This window comes from Macrobrachium nipponense, chromosome 7 (genome assembly GCF_015104395.2).
Source record: "Macrobrachium nipponense isolate FS-2020 chromosome 7, ASM1510439v2, whole genome shotgun sequence".
NCBI classification, from domain to species: Eukaryota; Metazoa; Arthropoda; class Malacostraca; order Decapoda; family Palaemonidae; genus Macrobrachium; species Macrobrachium nipponense.
In genome coordinates this window covers 18,616,487-18,632,539 of record NC_061109.1, presented here as the reverse complement: position 1 = coordinate 18,632,539, position 16,053 = coordinate 18,616,487, and the positions used below count along the sequence as shown (strand labels likewise).

General features: G+C 38.9%; 1 protein-coding gene across 1 annotated transcript; it reads left to right on the top strand.

The window, feature by feature from the left end:
• The first annotated feature begins 228 nt into the window (after positions 1-228).
• On the top strand, positions 229-4,878 carry LOC135217480 (uncharacterized). Its single transcript, XM_064253399.1, has 4 exons — positions 229-348; positions 1,432-1,470; positions 2,722-2,898; positions 4,379-4,878. The coding sequence occupies exons 1-4, from the start codon at positions 291-293 to the stop codon at positions 4,627-4,629; spliced, it is 525 nt and encodes a 174-aa protein (XP_064109469.1). The 5' UTR covers positions 229-290; the 3' UTR covers positions 4,630-4,878.
• Positions 4,879-16,053: the final 11,175 nt, after the last annotated feature.

Below are 16,053 nucleotides of genomic sequence, written 5' to 3'. Positions count from 1 at the left end.
CTTCGTGGGGTGCACTGACGGCACTGCGCCTCTTACGGGGAACTGAAATAAGGAGAAATGGGCGAAGACATTTTACCCTCGAAATCTGGTCGAAAAAACAACTCCAGGGAAATGAGGTCGAGGCATTTTCGAGAATAATAATTCATAGATATTCGGTTCCATTCAAGTTCTAGGAAAGCTGAGACAAGAGGGAGCCCGTGTGTGTTTTTATATTATTATTATTCTCGTGTGACGTGGAGCGTTCGTTTGTTGCAAGATAAGAGACAGCCGATAAATACTAAGTTGCAAAGATGGGATTCAGCACTCTCCCTCAAGCACTCGAAATGGGAAAACTAACTCTGATTTTAGGTAAGAGTTTTTTTTCTTTTCAACATTAATCGCACACATACATACACATACATCTATATATATATATATATATAATATATATATATATATATATATATATATTATATACACATATATATATGTATATATTACATATATACATATGCATACACACACACACACACACATATATATATATATATATATATATATATATATATATATATATATATTATATATATATATATATATATATTGGACTTCGTGTAATACAGATAAGTTATCAAGAATGATATTTTTAGCCATAGACCATCGACACTGCATTTCAACTGCACGTTACAAGTTAAAAAAAGGCGTGATCCAACCTTCAGCTTACTCGGGACGTGTCAAGCTTTCCCCCCGCCCCTTCCCCCCCTCACGCATAAGTCGCAAGCATTATATGCCTAACTTTTAATGTAAGTTAAAACCTGCTAAAATCTACGACCATTCAGAGCCTCGTTTCACCAACAAAATAAAGATAAATATGTTGTGTTTTATTAGAGATAATTTTATGTGATGCTTAACACGCAAATTATTTATTTTCTAAGTTGTCATTCTAATAAATAAACCATAAATATCCTATCCTATAATTCCTGCATCTTATACTCAATGAGAGCCATCTTTTTTCAGACCTTTTTATGCTCTTTCATAGACCTTTCCTACCCTCCCCCCCCCACAACAACAACAACAACAAAGTGGTGTGTAGGCTTACTCCCCGAGTAAGCGAAGATGTATATTTGCTATAAGAAAGTTTTTCCATGGTCTAGAGAAGGGCCATCATATAAAGTAATAGTTTTTGCTTGTTAAATTTGGGAAGTAGCGTATTTTCTAAGCAATCTATATCCTGGAACTGAACAATAGTTTTTACCTTCGTCATAAGTATGAACTTATTTGGTATTATCTCCTGTATGAATATTACCTATATTATTATTATTATTATTATTATTATTATTATTATTATTATTATTATTATTATTCTCAATGAATAATAAAAATGAATGATGAAAGCTCTCAGGCAACGATGTACCTACCTTAAATTGATTTGTGTATTGGTTCCATCCCCAGCGGCGTGCGCCATCGTGTTGGCTCCTGCAGTGGTTCAAGGTGAGTAGAAAGACCTCGTCAAATCTTGGTACTTTTTCTTTTCCAAAATACTCCTTAGAAATTCATCGTAACCCGCAATTCGCATAGGTTTACTTTACTTATAATTCACATTGGCCTACTTTACTCATGATTCGCATAGGACCACTTTACTTATAATTCTCATAGGCTTACTTTATTTCTGATTCGCATAGTAATACATTACTCATGATTCACATAGGACTACTTAACTCATGATTCGCATAGGACTTCTGTACTCAAGATTCACATTGGACTACTTTACTTATAATTCTCATACTCCTTCTTTATTTAAAATTCACATAGGCCTACTTTACTTAAAGCTCACGTAGGACTACTTAACTCATGATTTACATAAGCCTACTTTATTTAAAATTCACATAGGCCTAGTTCACTTGAAATTCACTTAGTACTACTTAACTCATGATATGCATACGACTACTTTGCTCATGATTGCATAAAACTACTTTACTCATGATTCACATAGGCCTACTTTATTTAAAATTCACATAGGCCCACTTTATTTAAAATTCACACAGGACTACTTAACTCATGATTTGCATGGGATAACTTTACGCATGGTTTACATGGGACCACTTTACTCATGATTCACATAGGCCTACTCTACTTAAAATTCACATACGACTACTTAACTCATGATTCGCACGGGATCACTTTGCTCATGGTTCACATATGATCACTTAACTCAGGATTTGCATAGGACTACTTTACTCATGATTCCCATAGGCCTACTTTATTTAAAATTCACATAGGACTACTTTACTCAAAATTAACATAGGACTACTTAACTTATGATTTGCATGGGATTACTTTACTCATGATTCACATAGGACCGCTTTACTATGATTTACACAGCACTATTTAACTCATGATTTGCATAGGACTGCTTTACTCATGATTTTCTCAGGAATGCTTTATTCATAATTCGAATAGACCTACTTTACTTTAAAATTGTTTAAACCTACTTTACTTAATTAACATTGGTATAAGCCTACTTTACTCATGATTCGCATAGGACTACTTTACTCTGATTCACATAGGACTACTTGTTGGTCTACTTTACTCATGATTCGCATAGGCCTACCCTACTCATAATACGTATAGGACTACTTTACTCATGATTAGCACAGCGCTACTTTACTCATGATTCTCATAGGCCTACGAAAAAATAAGTTCTGTCTGTCACCTTTATCATTCTTCCTCCACCTCTTTTAGGCTGCCCGTTTCCATTTGAGGTGATCGGCAACCAGTGCCTCCTGTTTGACACTCTGGAATCCGGAAGTTACTACGACATGAGACTCTACTGTTCCAGGCAGGCAGAGGGCGCCACACTCGCCAAGATTCTGACCGCGTCGCAGCTTGCAGAACTCATCAATTACATCCTGAAATACGGTAACTATGAAGTCAGAGATGTGGCTGAGCTTTTTGGATTATTTTCACACTTCCATTAAGTCTACGCAACTCTTCCTCCATCCTCACATACAGTTGCTTTAGATCAGGAGTGCTCCAGACTTTTCAGGATGAGGACCACATTGTGTACTTTGCACATCTCTGCGGCCCACTGAAAAAAAGTCATTTCCATATATCTTATTATTTCAAACTAAAGTACAGCAAATGGGAGATATTCAAAACAAAACTGGGCAATTTAAATATGAAAATGGTAATTCCAAGGATAGTAGGTACCAGGCTACCAGCACCAAGGGGAAGGGAGAAGACTGCCATTAGCTGAAAGTGGTAAAACTGAGGCTTACTCATACTTGGCTTTTGAATATTAGTTTCGGTTGTGGTGGTCCCTGGGCCTTAGCTTGGAGACCCCTGCACTAGATGAATACTCAAACATTCCCACTTGACAGACGAACTCAGGTTAAACGAAAAGCATTCCACTCAATATAGGTGAGCATTTGGTAAATAGCAATTCGGAACTAAATATACCCGAACGATGAGCTATGTTACATGGGCCTAAGACGGTATTCCTTCCTTGCCGCCTGTGCTGACTCTGTTGTCTTGAATGTAAAATGATTAAAAGTTTTGGTGGAGAACCATTCAATCACCTTGAATGTCTAAATTTCATTCTAATTTATATTTACGCTTCTCTGGTTGTTTATTTATTTATTTATTTATTTATTTGTATATCACGGGAATACTATATCTATGCTTTTGTCAATTGTGTGTTATAATATTTACTTTCAAATTCCAATGTAGAGCCGCATAGTAATCTGGTCCAAATATAGAATGGCCATTCTTTAAAACTCAATCTTCCTCCTCAATAAACACAGTTTATAGAAACAGACAAGAATAATAAAAGCAAAATACCAACATTCCATGGGTAATAATCACCAGTCCCTTTACTGACTTACAAAAATAGATGGTTTTTGAAATGGGGATATTTTGTGCCTTGCAGAAGATGCCTTCGTTCAAAGACAAGCTTGATCTAATATCCGAAGTATCCTTGTTGCTGGGATATCACTGAATGAAGATGGAATAAGATAAAACTTAGTTTATATAAGATCAAAGGCTGCAAGAATTGCAATTTTTCCCTTAGTCACTGCTTGACTACAACTATTGCAATTATCTCTTCTTTGAAGCGTGAAAATTAAAGAAACTGGCCCATTCGAGATGGTCTTGATTGAGAGAACCTGCTGAAAGGGTCTAAGTCAAACCACTTTCTCAGAATCTCGTCCTTTTTCTCGTCACCTTTGCAAATGTGTTCTTCCTCTGTGCTGTTCTTTCGTTCACATTGCATTTTCTTAACAGAAAATCTAAGGAAAACTCTACTTTGCCTTGTGACATCTGAGTTTTCCAAGAGTGTCAAACTCAGAACACGAAATCACAAAATGCTCATGAACAATGGTTCCTCGTCTCTTTCCCGTAGGCCTAGACCACTCCAGTTACTGGATAGACGCCTCTGACGACGATGCCGAAGGCTACTGGCGATGGACTGATGGGGGCAGCGTCCCCATGGGCGCCCCCTACTGGAGGTACGACTGCGACGAAGCCCTGACCTTGAGGCCCCTTAACGACAAGACCCTGAACTGCGCAGTTTTGGATCTGGAGTCGCACTTCCTCATCGCCGACGTCTCCTGTCTGGGAAACTACAACCCAATCTGCGAAGTTCCCCTTTGAAGTTCCATAAAAGGGAACGTATGAAGTCAGCGAGATAGATTACATCCATTAAGTGTCTTGTTATTGGCCTCTCGACGACTTAAAATATCAGGGACACTGAGCTACAAGTTAACTCCATAGTGAGATGATGTTTTTATACTGACATAGTACTAATATCAGGCGAATAAATCAAACTTGCAAGAGTGACTGAATACCTTTGAATATTCAAATACTGTACAAAAGATAGGACATTAAATCATCTGGAGTTTATTTTTGGTTTTGAGTTAACCTTCTTTTTAAATCTAACAACAAAAGTGGAATATGACGAGTGCAGTTATCTATACCATAAATCATTTGAAAGCTAAAGTAACATCTAGGTAAACAACGAATTAAAAATCATAAAAGTTTACAGGAGTTACTTTTCATAACATTATTAACTATAGCAGAAAGTAGTTTTGAAGGAAAAAGCGATGAAGCATAGTACTAAATGCAATATAAGTAAGTTACTTTACATCGCAGCATTAAAAGTGACGTGTAAAGACTGGTTTACACCTACGCACTTTCATGGTGCAGGCTAGTACGGCGTGGGACCGCAAGAAACCGTTACAAACCGCACTATAAACGCACCAAAAGCGCGCCACCTCGCTGGCGGGAGCAGGCGAAGACTGTTAAATCATTTCAAATTTTTGAGCGGCGTCTGGCGGGTCGATGAAGTCGCACGAGGCTGTATGTGGTGTGGCGCGGCCTTGCAACAAGAGGTAAGAACCCGCATGGTTCCGTGCCACACAACACCACACCGCACGTGGTGTGATGTGGTGCGACGCCGTACCTCCCGCAAAGGAGTGTTGCAGCCTGATGTCACAGTGCCATGCGGGGCCCTTGTGGTGCCTTTACGGCGCCCTCATACACGATTAATACATGCCGCGCACATGTTGCGGGGCGTGCGGCGTATTAAGGCGTCTCCGTAGGTCGATTGGATGGAAGGTTGGCGCTCATTCTGGGAAGGATAAAAGGGGCCTGACTGACCACTGGGCAGGGTTGCCGAAATGCCGAATTTTCCCCCGATTTGCCGAGAAAAAACTCTACAGGCGGAGAACCAGACCTTCAATGCCGAGAAGAAATCGGCCTCCTTGTTCATGCCGAGAAAAACTCGGCATTCTTCGAGGGGATTGATTTATTTTCGTTCTCAAATAAATAAATTTAAATACTTTTTTTATTTTTTTTTTAATTAGATTAAATGTCTTTTTATGTAACTTGGGTAGAAAATGATTAATTACTACATTATTATTAACATAATATTTTTGTAAATAAAGATTCTTTAAGAGATTTTCCACTTAAATAAAGCGTTGAAAACGTTTCAACCTTTCGAGTGAACGGTAAACGAAACCCTTGGTTATTAATTGTTTAAAACACGCAAAGCCGAATAGTGTTTTAAGCAGTTAAACAAACCACCATGATATCATATTCTTAGCAAATATTAGTTGTATGATTAGGAACGTAATTCAAACTAACAAGAAAAAAAATCAAACTGTAGATAAAACTAAGCAAGATTGAAAATAGCTTGTAACTTTTCTTTTAATGTAATAAATGTTATTTGAATTAATGATAGTTACATGGTTGTAAAGTGAATTGTAAGTATATTTGATATTGTTTCCATTCTAATAGGAATTGTAATTTGGATGATAATAAGACATGTGATTACATTATAACTGACATGAACCATGTAGTTACGAGTTGGCCGTTAAATTACTATTGCCATCACTGGCGGTTAAATCCAGGAGCTAGGCTTCCATTATATGGGGGGGGGGGGGGGCTTCAAAGTAAGAAATTAGCAATTAAAACAGGATATTAAAATCTGGAATTAGTAAAATAAAATAATTCCTCAAAACAACATTTATTTAACCCTTGAAATATAGTAAGAAAAATAATAATTTTTTTTTGTTTTACTTTATATAGCCTGGGGGGGAACCAACCTTAATGTCCGAGGGCCTGCCGGTCCCAAGCCCGGAAGGAATAAAAGGGTAGGGAGGGTTGGGTCAGGGGAAGGGCATTCCGGCTGTAAAAATCCTGTGCCAGAAAACCAAAAATGGGAATGAGCCGAAATACTGGAAAGAGGGTAACTGCTCAGGGCCGTTACTCCCGTAAAACGACGCCAACAGAGGACATCGCACCCTTAAAATCCTCTGTCGGCTAAGGTCGAGGGCTACTGCATCAGGAGCCCGGAGGGGTGCAGCTTAAAAGACAAAGCGAGGCTCAAACATTGGGTTCAAGAGTATGTCAGCTAAATGTTTGGGTCCATGACTGGGAGGGGTAGGTAGAGAATTGGGCTGACTTTGATGAGGAAGAAAAGAAAGTAGATTGTTGGTGTGCGATTGTGCAAGAAAAACGCGGGTGGAAAGGAAATAAAGCTAAAGAGTTGGGAGGGGATGGACTAATAAGCTATATTATAGTGGAGCAATAAACAAGGTAGATAAATGGAGGTCCTTGGCATAAGTACTGTCTAGTGAACTAAACAAAACTTCGGTAACTAGAAGTGGCATAGAAAAGAATGGACCGGTATCATCAGATTGAAGATATGTTATTGAGGAGGAAGATTCTCGAATATTTATTAAGCGCATATGCATCCCACAAGTTGGTTGCACACGTAAGAAGAGAGGAAGGGAAAATTTCTGGGAGAACATTGGGATGGAATAATGCCAAAACTGGAACTGGAAAGCCATGAGGAGGCGGGTGATTAGTTGGGGCAGATTTTGAGAAATGGCCATGTCGGGAAGTGAAACAAAATGAGGCGATTGGGCGGGCGGGGTGGCATGGCGGGGGCCATTGGAATTGGGCGGGGAGAGAACCAAACCCAGGAAGGAGAGAGTGGTTAAGATGGGACTTTGCTTTTTGGCTGGTCATTCGACATTCGGCAATAGTTAAACACAATTTTTGAGAAAGAAAAGGTGGGAACACCTTAAAATAAACCTATAGGGAGTTGGAGGGGGAAGATTCTCCAGATAGACTATTTCTTGTATAAAGGATAAATCTGGTGGGAAAAGTGGGGGGGTTTTTGCCCCCAAAGAAAAAACTTGCCAAAAAGGTTTTATTCCCCCTGAGAGGCCCCCGGGAAACCAATTTGTTTAAGGCCCCCCCCCCCCCCAAACAACAGGGCCCCCTTGGCCTAATGTTAAATTGGGGACTTGAAGTTCTGAGAGGAAGAAAATTTGGAAAAGGGAAAGAAAAACCAAAGCTAAAGGGATAAGGAAAATTAAACAGGGTACGAATTACAGAAGGAAGGGGAATAAGAAGAGAGAGTTTTAAGAGGATGGGTTTTGGAGGATATTTGATATAGGTATTGAAGAATGTTCTAAGAATTTTGGTTGGGCACCGAAAAATTGCAGGCCAGTAATAAAGAAGGCAATCCGCGGAAAGGACGCTTGCTAGGAGAAGACATCTGGTTATCATATGGGAAGAAAAAGGTGGATTAGGTTTGGTGGTGGGATGAAATGACAACTTGAGAAAGTAGTAGGACAAAATGATTGAAGAAGGAGGCAAAAGAAAAGATGGGGAAGAGTCACCAGTCAGTGGGAAGACAGAAATAGGTACAAGGAGAAAAACAAAGGGGGAGGTGAAAAAGGTGGTAGCCCAAGCTAGAAAGCAAACGTCGTATGATGATGATGTAATAATGAGCTTGGGGACAAAGGAAGGAATTAAAGAAGATTGATGAAGGCTATCAAACGGCTAGAAATAAAGAGCAGCCAAAGATAATAACACACATCCAAACAAATTAAAGAATCAAAGAGGGTTGTAGTGGCCCTTAGAAAGGAAAGGGGAAGACATTGTGAAGAAGATGGAAAAGAATAAATTTTCGAAACATGTTGTTAAATTCGAAGAAAAATAATAGACTAAGTAAGAGAGGATGGGCAAAGTGAACCATTTGGCATTGGTAATGAGGTTTTCTAGGCAAGAGCGGTAACTAAATGCCACTGAAAGGAAGGATGAAGAATGGGAAGGCAAACCGGACCAGAACAATGATCCCGGTGGAGGCATTCGGAAAAGGCATTTAGGAGAATGAAAGGAGTGGGAATATTACTGTCAGCGATCTTATCGATAAACGATCCTTCGAAACCAGGCAAACAAAAGATACCAATGAGTGCGGCGTGGGAGTATATTGATCCCAGAATTTTTTAAAGGGAAAAGGCAATGTCCAAGAGTGGTGGGTAATTATAGGGCAATTAAATTTGATGTCCCACACCTTTGACAAGGATACTGGAAAGGTAATGAATAGATGCTAAACACTGAGAGAAGAAGTAACAAATAGGTAAAGCAGCAGATGGGATTTAAATGAAGGGCAAGGGAACAACAGATGGTACATTTTGTCTGAGGCAAAACTTCACTGGTTTAGAAATTCGGGGAAAGACATAAAGGGACCTAACATAGGTATTTCAGTTGACCTTGAAAAGGCTTATGACAGAGTCCCGAGACAAGAAAGCGGTATGGAGGCGAGCTCTGAGGGTAGAAGATGGTGCCAGAGGAAGTTAGTTGCGAATTGATACAAAGAGCTGTACCGGAAAATTGTATTTACCGAGAGTGAGGTGGAGCAGCTGTTGGGGAGACAGAGGTTTTTGAAGGTGAGAGTAAGGATTACACCAGGGGTCGGCTCTGAGCCCAGTTTATCTTTAACATAGTGATGGAGTGTTTATAAGGAGGAGGAAGTAAGGGAGACAGTTACCATGGAAAAACATATTTGTATAGCGGATTGATATTGTTCTGTGTGCAGCAGATGCAGGGAAGATCTGGAAGTGAACAAATTGGAAAGATGGAGACAAAGTACTGGAGGGACAGAGGAATGAGAATATGTAAGTATCCAAGACAGAATATATGTGTACCACCCCCACTTGGAGGGGGATGATAGAGAAAGTATTCAGACTTGGTGGGGAGAGCATAAATTAAGGAGAGTTGATCAAGGTTTAAGTATTCCCTTTTGGGATCTTTCTTTTGTTAAACGCTGGAGGAAGTATGGAGAAGAAAGTTAAAACATCGGGTACAGGCATGGCTGGAAACAACTGGAGGAGCGGTCCTCGGGAAGTTCTTTGTTTTGGACAAAAGAGTGCGCTTAGGTTAAAAGGAAAATTTCAACAAGACCGTTGGTAAGAACAGCAAATGCTGTCATGGTACGAGGAAACAAGTCAAGGCATGAGAAAAGCAAGAGCAAGAAGAAGACTGGATGTGGCAGAAATGAGAAATGCTTAGGTGGATGTCTGGCGGGGTAACATAAGAGTGGAATAGGATCCAAAGAAATGAACTACATTAACGGGGGCTCAATCTAAAGGTGGTTGGAAGTATCAAAAGAAAGTAAGTCAGGAGGGGGAGGCTGAGATGGTATGGACAGCCTGTTGAGGAGAGATGAGGACCACGCTGGGAGACATACTATGGGAGTGGAGGTGCAAGGAAGAAGAAAGAGAGGGAGACCAAGAAAGATAGAATGGAAGGACCTTCGTGAGGAAGGACGAATTTAACATAAGAGAAAGGGAATTGATGAGGCATGAAGCGCAAGAAATAGAAATAGATGGAAAACGGCTTCATCCGAAACTGGCGACTCCCCTATAAAAATAAAAATGGGGAAAAAGTCTGGGAAGAAAGCAAGAAGAAGAAAGATAATGTTCTAATTAAAGTTTGATTTAATAAAACTTGAGTAGGTTAAGTATTCTACCTTTATTTTAGTTTTGTTGGGAATTTCTGTTTTATTTTATAAAGGTTTTATCTATAAAACTTAATATGTATATTATCATTGTTCGTTTTTGGTTGTACAATTGTGTAATATACATAAAGCTAATATAGTACTTTTGTTTGGAATTGATGAGAGGACGAATGCTGTGAAACTTCTTGTAAATTGAAGGAAATTACAGTGAATCCTCCCACCTTTGGGTCTTTCTTCGGATCGCGTACATGCTTCCCAATCCAGGGCCATCCCCACACAATTGAACGTTAGCCTCCACCCTTGGAGGCGAAGCATTTGTTTGCTACGTTTCATTCCATTCTTCTTTGGTGTTCCTTGGGGCATTCTTCAATCAGGTTTTCTGGTTGTATGTGTCGATAAAGGGCTTGGCAGATCTAATGCGGGAATAAAGCCAAATCGGCAATATTGGAACTCCTGTTGGAGGAACTCTGAAGCTGTATTGCAGGCTTGTATAGTCGTTCCCCACTTGCCAGGTGGCGGAGAGTGAACCGCCAACTTGCAGTCCCACTTCTTTTGCACACCCACATGTTCCGTGTTCCTTCCTTCTTCTTAAGCAGGGGCGTCAGCCTTGTTTCGACCCATCTCCTCGAACAATTCCAGGGTAGAATGCGTAGAAAGTTCTTGTGTCCTTGCTTACAGTTTCTTGTAGCAGCTGGTCGTAGTCATCCATGTAGTTTGCCAGCCGTGTCCAGCCACTCCCGAGCCCAAATCCGCCCTGTCACCTGCCGTCCTTTCCTGCGTTGGTGCTGGTTGGGCTTGTGGCACTCCTAAGTACGTCTTCTCAACCCGTTGATGACCTGGAACTGCACATAGACACTAGGACAGCTAACCAAACCAAAAATCTTCCCTGGGCTCTCCTGGGGTGAGAGGCTGTTGAGGTCCATATTGCATGCTGGTTGGGTGGGGAATGAAGGATGTGCTTGGCAGGCCTCTATATATACCCAAGGTTCATATCTGGCACGGTGTGGCACGGTGCACATGCAACAATCGTGCAAATTTGCACGTCGTAACTTGTGCGGATGTGCGCGCACTCCGCAACAACACCGTAACCCACCCGCAACGCGTGTGGCCTGGCATAGCGACAACGACCATAACACCGCTCCAACTCCGCGCCAACTCTGTAACACTCCGCTAGGCACCGCAGGAACATGCTGTGAGGTGCCCGTAACCCGCCGCCCGGGTCCACCCCACGCCGCCCAATAACGGTAATTTTTTCTTCTCACCGCGTCAATTTTGTAACGGTTTCTTGCGGTCCCATGCCGTAACAGCCCGCAACACGAAAGTGCATAGGTGTAAATCTACCTTAATTCAGTATTCACCGAGTAACTGAGTAAGGGTGTTCAGAGGAGAGCACAGTATCTAACTTTAAGACTAACTTATGAGAAATTCTAAACTACTTAGACTGATATTTCGATAAAAAAATATTTCTTTGTATCCCACAAAGAGACTACTGAATCTAGTTGGAATCTTACTTAACTGTCAGCGTCTACAGAAAATTTAGAGAATTCTTGCACCTTAGACAGCAAACTAAAACCATAAGCCTACATGAATGTGTGCCGCCCATCAGGGAAGAATCTAGGATTTGAAGAGATTAAAAAATCTGTTTACTTCATTAGATTTTATATGAATGTTGATGCTGTTTTCCATCAGTTGCTTACAGATACACAGGAATTGTTTCTGAACACATTAGACAGTAACAATAATAACACCAACAAAAAAACTCGCTTTTAAAAAGAGACTAAGAGCTACAATGGCCTAGCGGATAATCCCAGACTTACTTCCACCATTTCTGAGCCAGGCAACGGCATGTCAGCAGTGTTGCCAAATGTAGGGTAATGGCTCTACGCGTAGGTTAATCTGGGTAAAATCTTAGACAGCTGGGCAATGTTTTCAAGTGTAAGGTAATTGTAACAAGGTAGATTTAGATCAATATGCTTATTAGTATTCATGATATTGTATATAAACATAATCTAAAGAATTATGTATTATCATAGCGCAGAATGTTGGGTCATTTTCAGTTAGGTAAGGTAATTTCCCGTCTCCTGTAGGTGGGGTAGGGTTAGAGGGATTGGCATCACTGCTTGCCAGTTTACCGTCGGATTATGAAAACGAACCGTTGCAAATCTGGCAGTATGTCTTACTAACTGTGATTAGCTTTAGGTCATGGATGCAAGGCAGCTGCTGGAATAACTCAAGTTCGGCCTATTTATCTGCGGCAAATTTAGGTGGACCATTTACCTGAGTCCAGGTCCAGCGCAGGTCTAATCAACATTTTCCAGAGAAGGTTGTTAAGCAGCTGATTTATTCATACAATTAATATTCCTCGTCATGAACAATTATCACATTCAAACGCCTTTGTGTAGGAAAAATCAAAGAATTTGGGAAAAGGGGGTCGAGATACTAATAAAAACTACATTATTTTAACCATATCTAGAAATCAAACAGAATTTAGTACCTTGATGGCAATGTAGTTAATGTTATCACAAGCATTTCCGACCTGACAAAAATATCAGTCATTATTGCAAGTTTCATAAGAAAGAGGAAACTTATCGTTTGTTGTTGCTCAAGTTTGATTAAATAAAAAAAAAAAAGACATTTTAAAATCCACGTCTTAACAGCTAGCACCTGCAACTTTTCTCACGCCAATAGGACTAACACGTGACGACGAACACCTTCGATATAAAGTACTTGAATGTAGAATCTTCGCGAAAGATGACTTCAAGAATTGAAACAGATTTCCTCGAGAGAAGACGCCGCTATTATGACCCGTTGAATAGGGAATGCAAGAATAATATTTAATTAAAGAAGACCCTGAAATATAATCTAAGAAACGAATACAGATGAAGAGAACAGAACCAGAAGTATTATGAAGTTATCCAGAAGCGTGTTTAGGTAGGACACTAACGTACCTACTCGCGATGGAAACGGTTCCGTGTCCATTTCTGCTGTTAAATTAGGACACAGTTTCTCATAAGCCACTAATAACGATGTACGAAGTGTGCAGAAGTCTGTTAAAATACATAAAAACCATTTTGAATCACGTTAGAAAAAAGTCAAATTAACTGTGATTTTACAAACGTAACTGCCTCACGTACTCAAGACAGATAGTCGCAGAGTCCACTTTGCCTTGAAACAGAGATAATTTTTTTATTAATATCATTTTTTTTTTTTTGAACCGTGTTTTAATTTGACAAAATTCTCTGTATATTCACTTTCTTTCATCTTGTACTGACTAGGGGAGGGGTGGAACACAGGTCTGATGCAACTGGCAATAGTTCAGCGTATGATCTAAGAAGCAGAGAAGCATTTGACTTCGTATGTAGCATGGCATTTGAGTCACAGATGTTGGTCTACATAAAAAAAATATATATATTATTACAACTATTCTTAAATAGTATTAGGCACATACACTTATATAAATCATGTACAGGATGGGGTGTAGACTCAGTGTAGTTAATAGGCCTCTCTTGATGGAACTTAAGCTGGCTATAGCGGAGTCCAGCTAGCTTGCAGCTAAGCCCCGCCCACTGCATGCTTGTGATTGGCTAGCTCTCGAAGGGGGAATGACGTCACACTAGTTAACAGTACAGATGGTTACCGTAAGGATTTGACTCCGTTCGGTGATGCTGAGTTTCGTGCATGAATCATGACACCACAGATTTGCGTTACCGGAGTTGTGAAATATGCAGTTGATATCTCCGATAAAAGATATATCAAGTTATATATCATTATGAAGATCTTGGATAATTTTGTATGTGCAGCCTAATTACATTCGCATCTTACTTTTTTTTAATATATATAATATATATATATATATATATTATATATATATATATATATATATATATATATATATATATATATCTATATATATAATATAATATTTATATATATATATATATATATATATATATATATATATACATATATATATATTTATATATGTATATATATATGATATATATATATATCTATATATATATATATATATATATATATATATATATATATCGCTGTTGGCCTGTATAAGCTATCCGACATAGACCACATTAATTTATATAAAGCATAGACCTATGCAGCCAGTTCCGATGTTAGGGTATTAAGTCATCATAATCCTGCATGTCAAATGTTAATATAATTGAGAGATTAGGCCTACAAGTCAATTTCTTATATTTTGAGGCAATGGCAGGGCATAGGCCTACAAGTCAAATTCTTATATTTTGAGGCAATGACATGAATAGGCCTACTTGTAAATTTCTTACGTTTTGAGGGAATGACAGGGCATAGGCCTACTTGTCAATTTCTTATATTTTGAGGCAATGACATGACATAGGCCTACTTGTCAATTTCTTATATTTTGAGGCAATGACAGGGCATAGGCCTGCACATCAAATTCTTATATTTTGAGGCAATGACATGACATAGGCTTAATTGTCAATTTCTTATGTTTTGAGGCAATGACAGGGCCTAGGCCTACACGTCAAATTCTTATATTTTGAAGCAATTTCTAATTGCATATAGTCTTCTATTTGTATCTGTTGGAAATAGAGTAGCTTTTAATTAATACAGTAGTTTCAACTCCACAACATATAATGTATATGCATAAAGTGGAATGTACACGTATAAACAAGAGCACATACACATACATGCGCGGATGGCCAAATCTTAGGACTGCCTCAACTTTATCCACAACTACTATCAAACTGTTTTCAATGTACTGTATTGAATATATATTTACTAAAGGGATAACAAATTATATTACTCTGACGAGTAAATATAAGGTTGCTGTAGCATATCTATGAAAATGAAGGCTACGGTAGTAAGGCATCATAAGATACTTAACAAATTAGAAAAATATATGATAGCTGAAAAGTCATGCATCAGATGATCCAAACCAGTCTGCGAGTAGCCCATGAATCACTTGGTTTTGGGGCCACTCATGTAGAATCTCTCTCTCTCTCTCTCTCTCTCTCTCTCTCTCTCTCTCTCTCTCTCTCTCTCTAATATTGGGAGAATATTCTAGCAGTCTATATTCATAAAGATCTTGATATTACTTTTAATTCAAATAAATGACTAAATTTCAGTTAACAAGAGTAGGGAGGCAATTCTTTACGCCAGTATTTTATGAATAGGTCTATGTTTATTCTGCAGTGTTATGATACCATATGAAAAATTTTCGAAGACCCTTCAAGCACCATAACACCAGCAACAAAAACAAGAAGAACAACAAGAACCAAAATAAAAGTCATAATCTGCGTAAACTGACAAAAAGACAGGACCTTAAAGGTTTACGTCATTTTTTATAATCCCGTTATTTCGAAAGTAGTTAATTGTCTTCAAGAAAAATCACAGCAATTTATATCCAATATGAATTGTACGGCCTATCATACTGTATTTTTTTTATTTTTTTTTTTTAACAAAAGTATCTTCTGGTTTTATAAAATGCAGTCACCGCTTGTCATCCCTCCGAATGTGTCAACGATTCAAATGAAATCGATTTTAAGACTTTGCAAACGTAGTAAAAATTTCCTGAAATTAATATGAAATACCAGTCTGCATAGCTCTGAGAAAGTCTTTGTGTTTAAATTTAGAGCGGTGAACACGCCTGACAATATCAGACGGTAATGACCACTGTCCATTGGGGCCAAGTGGACCGATTCGAACGTAGACATTCCCAGTGTCACCTCCGTATTCAGGTGAACCTCATTTACGAAATAAACATT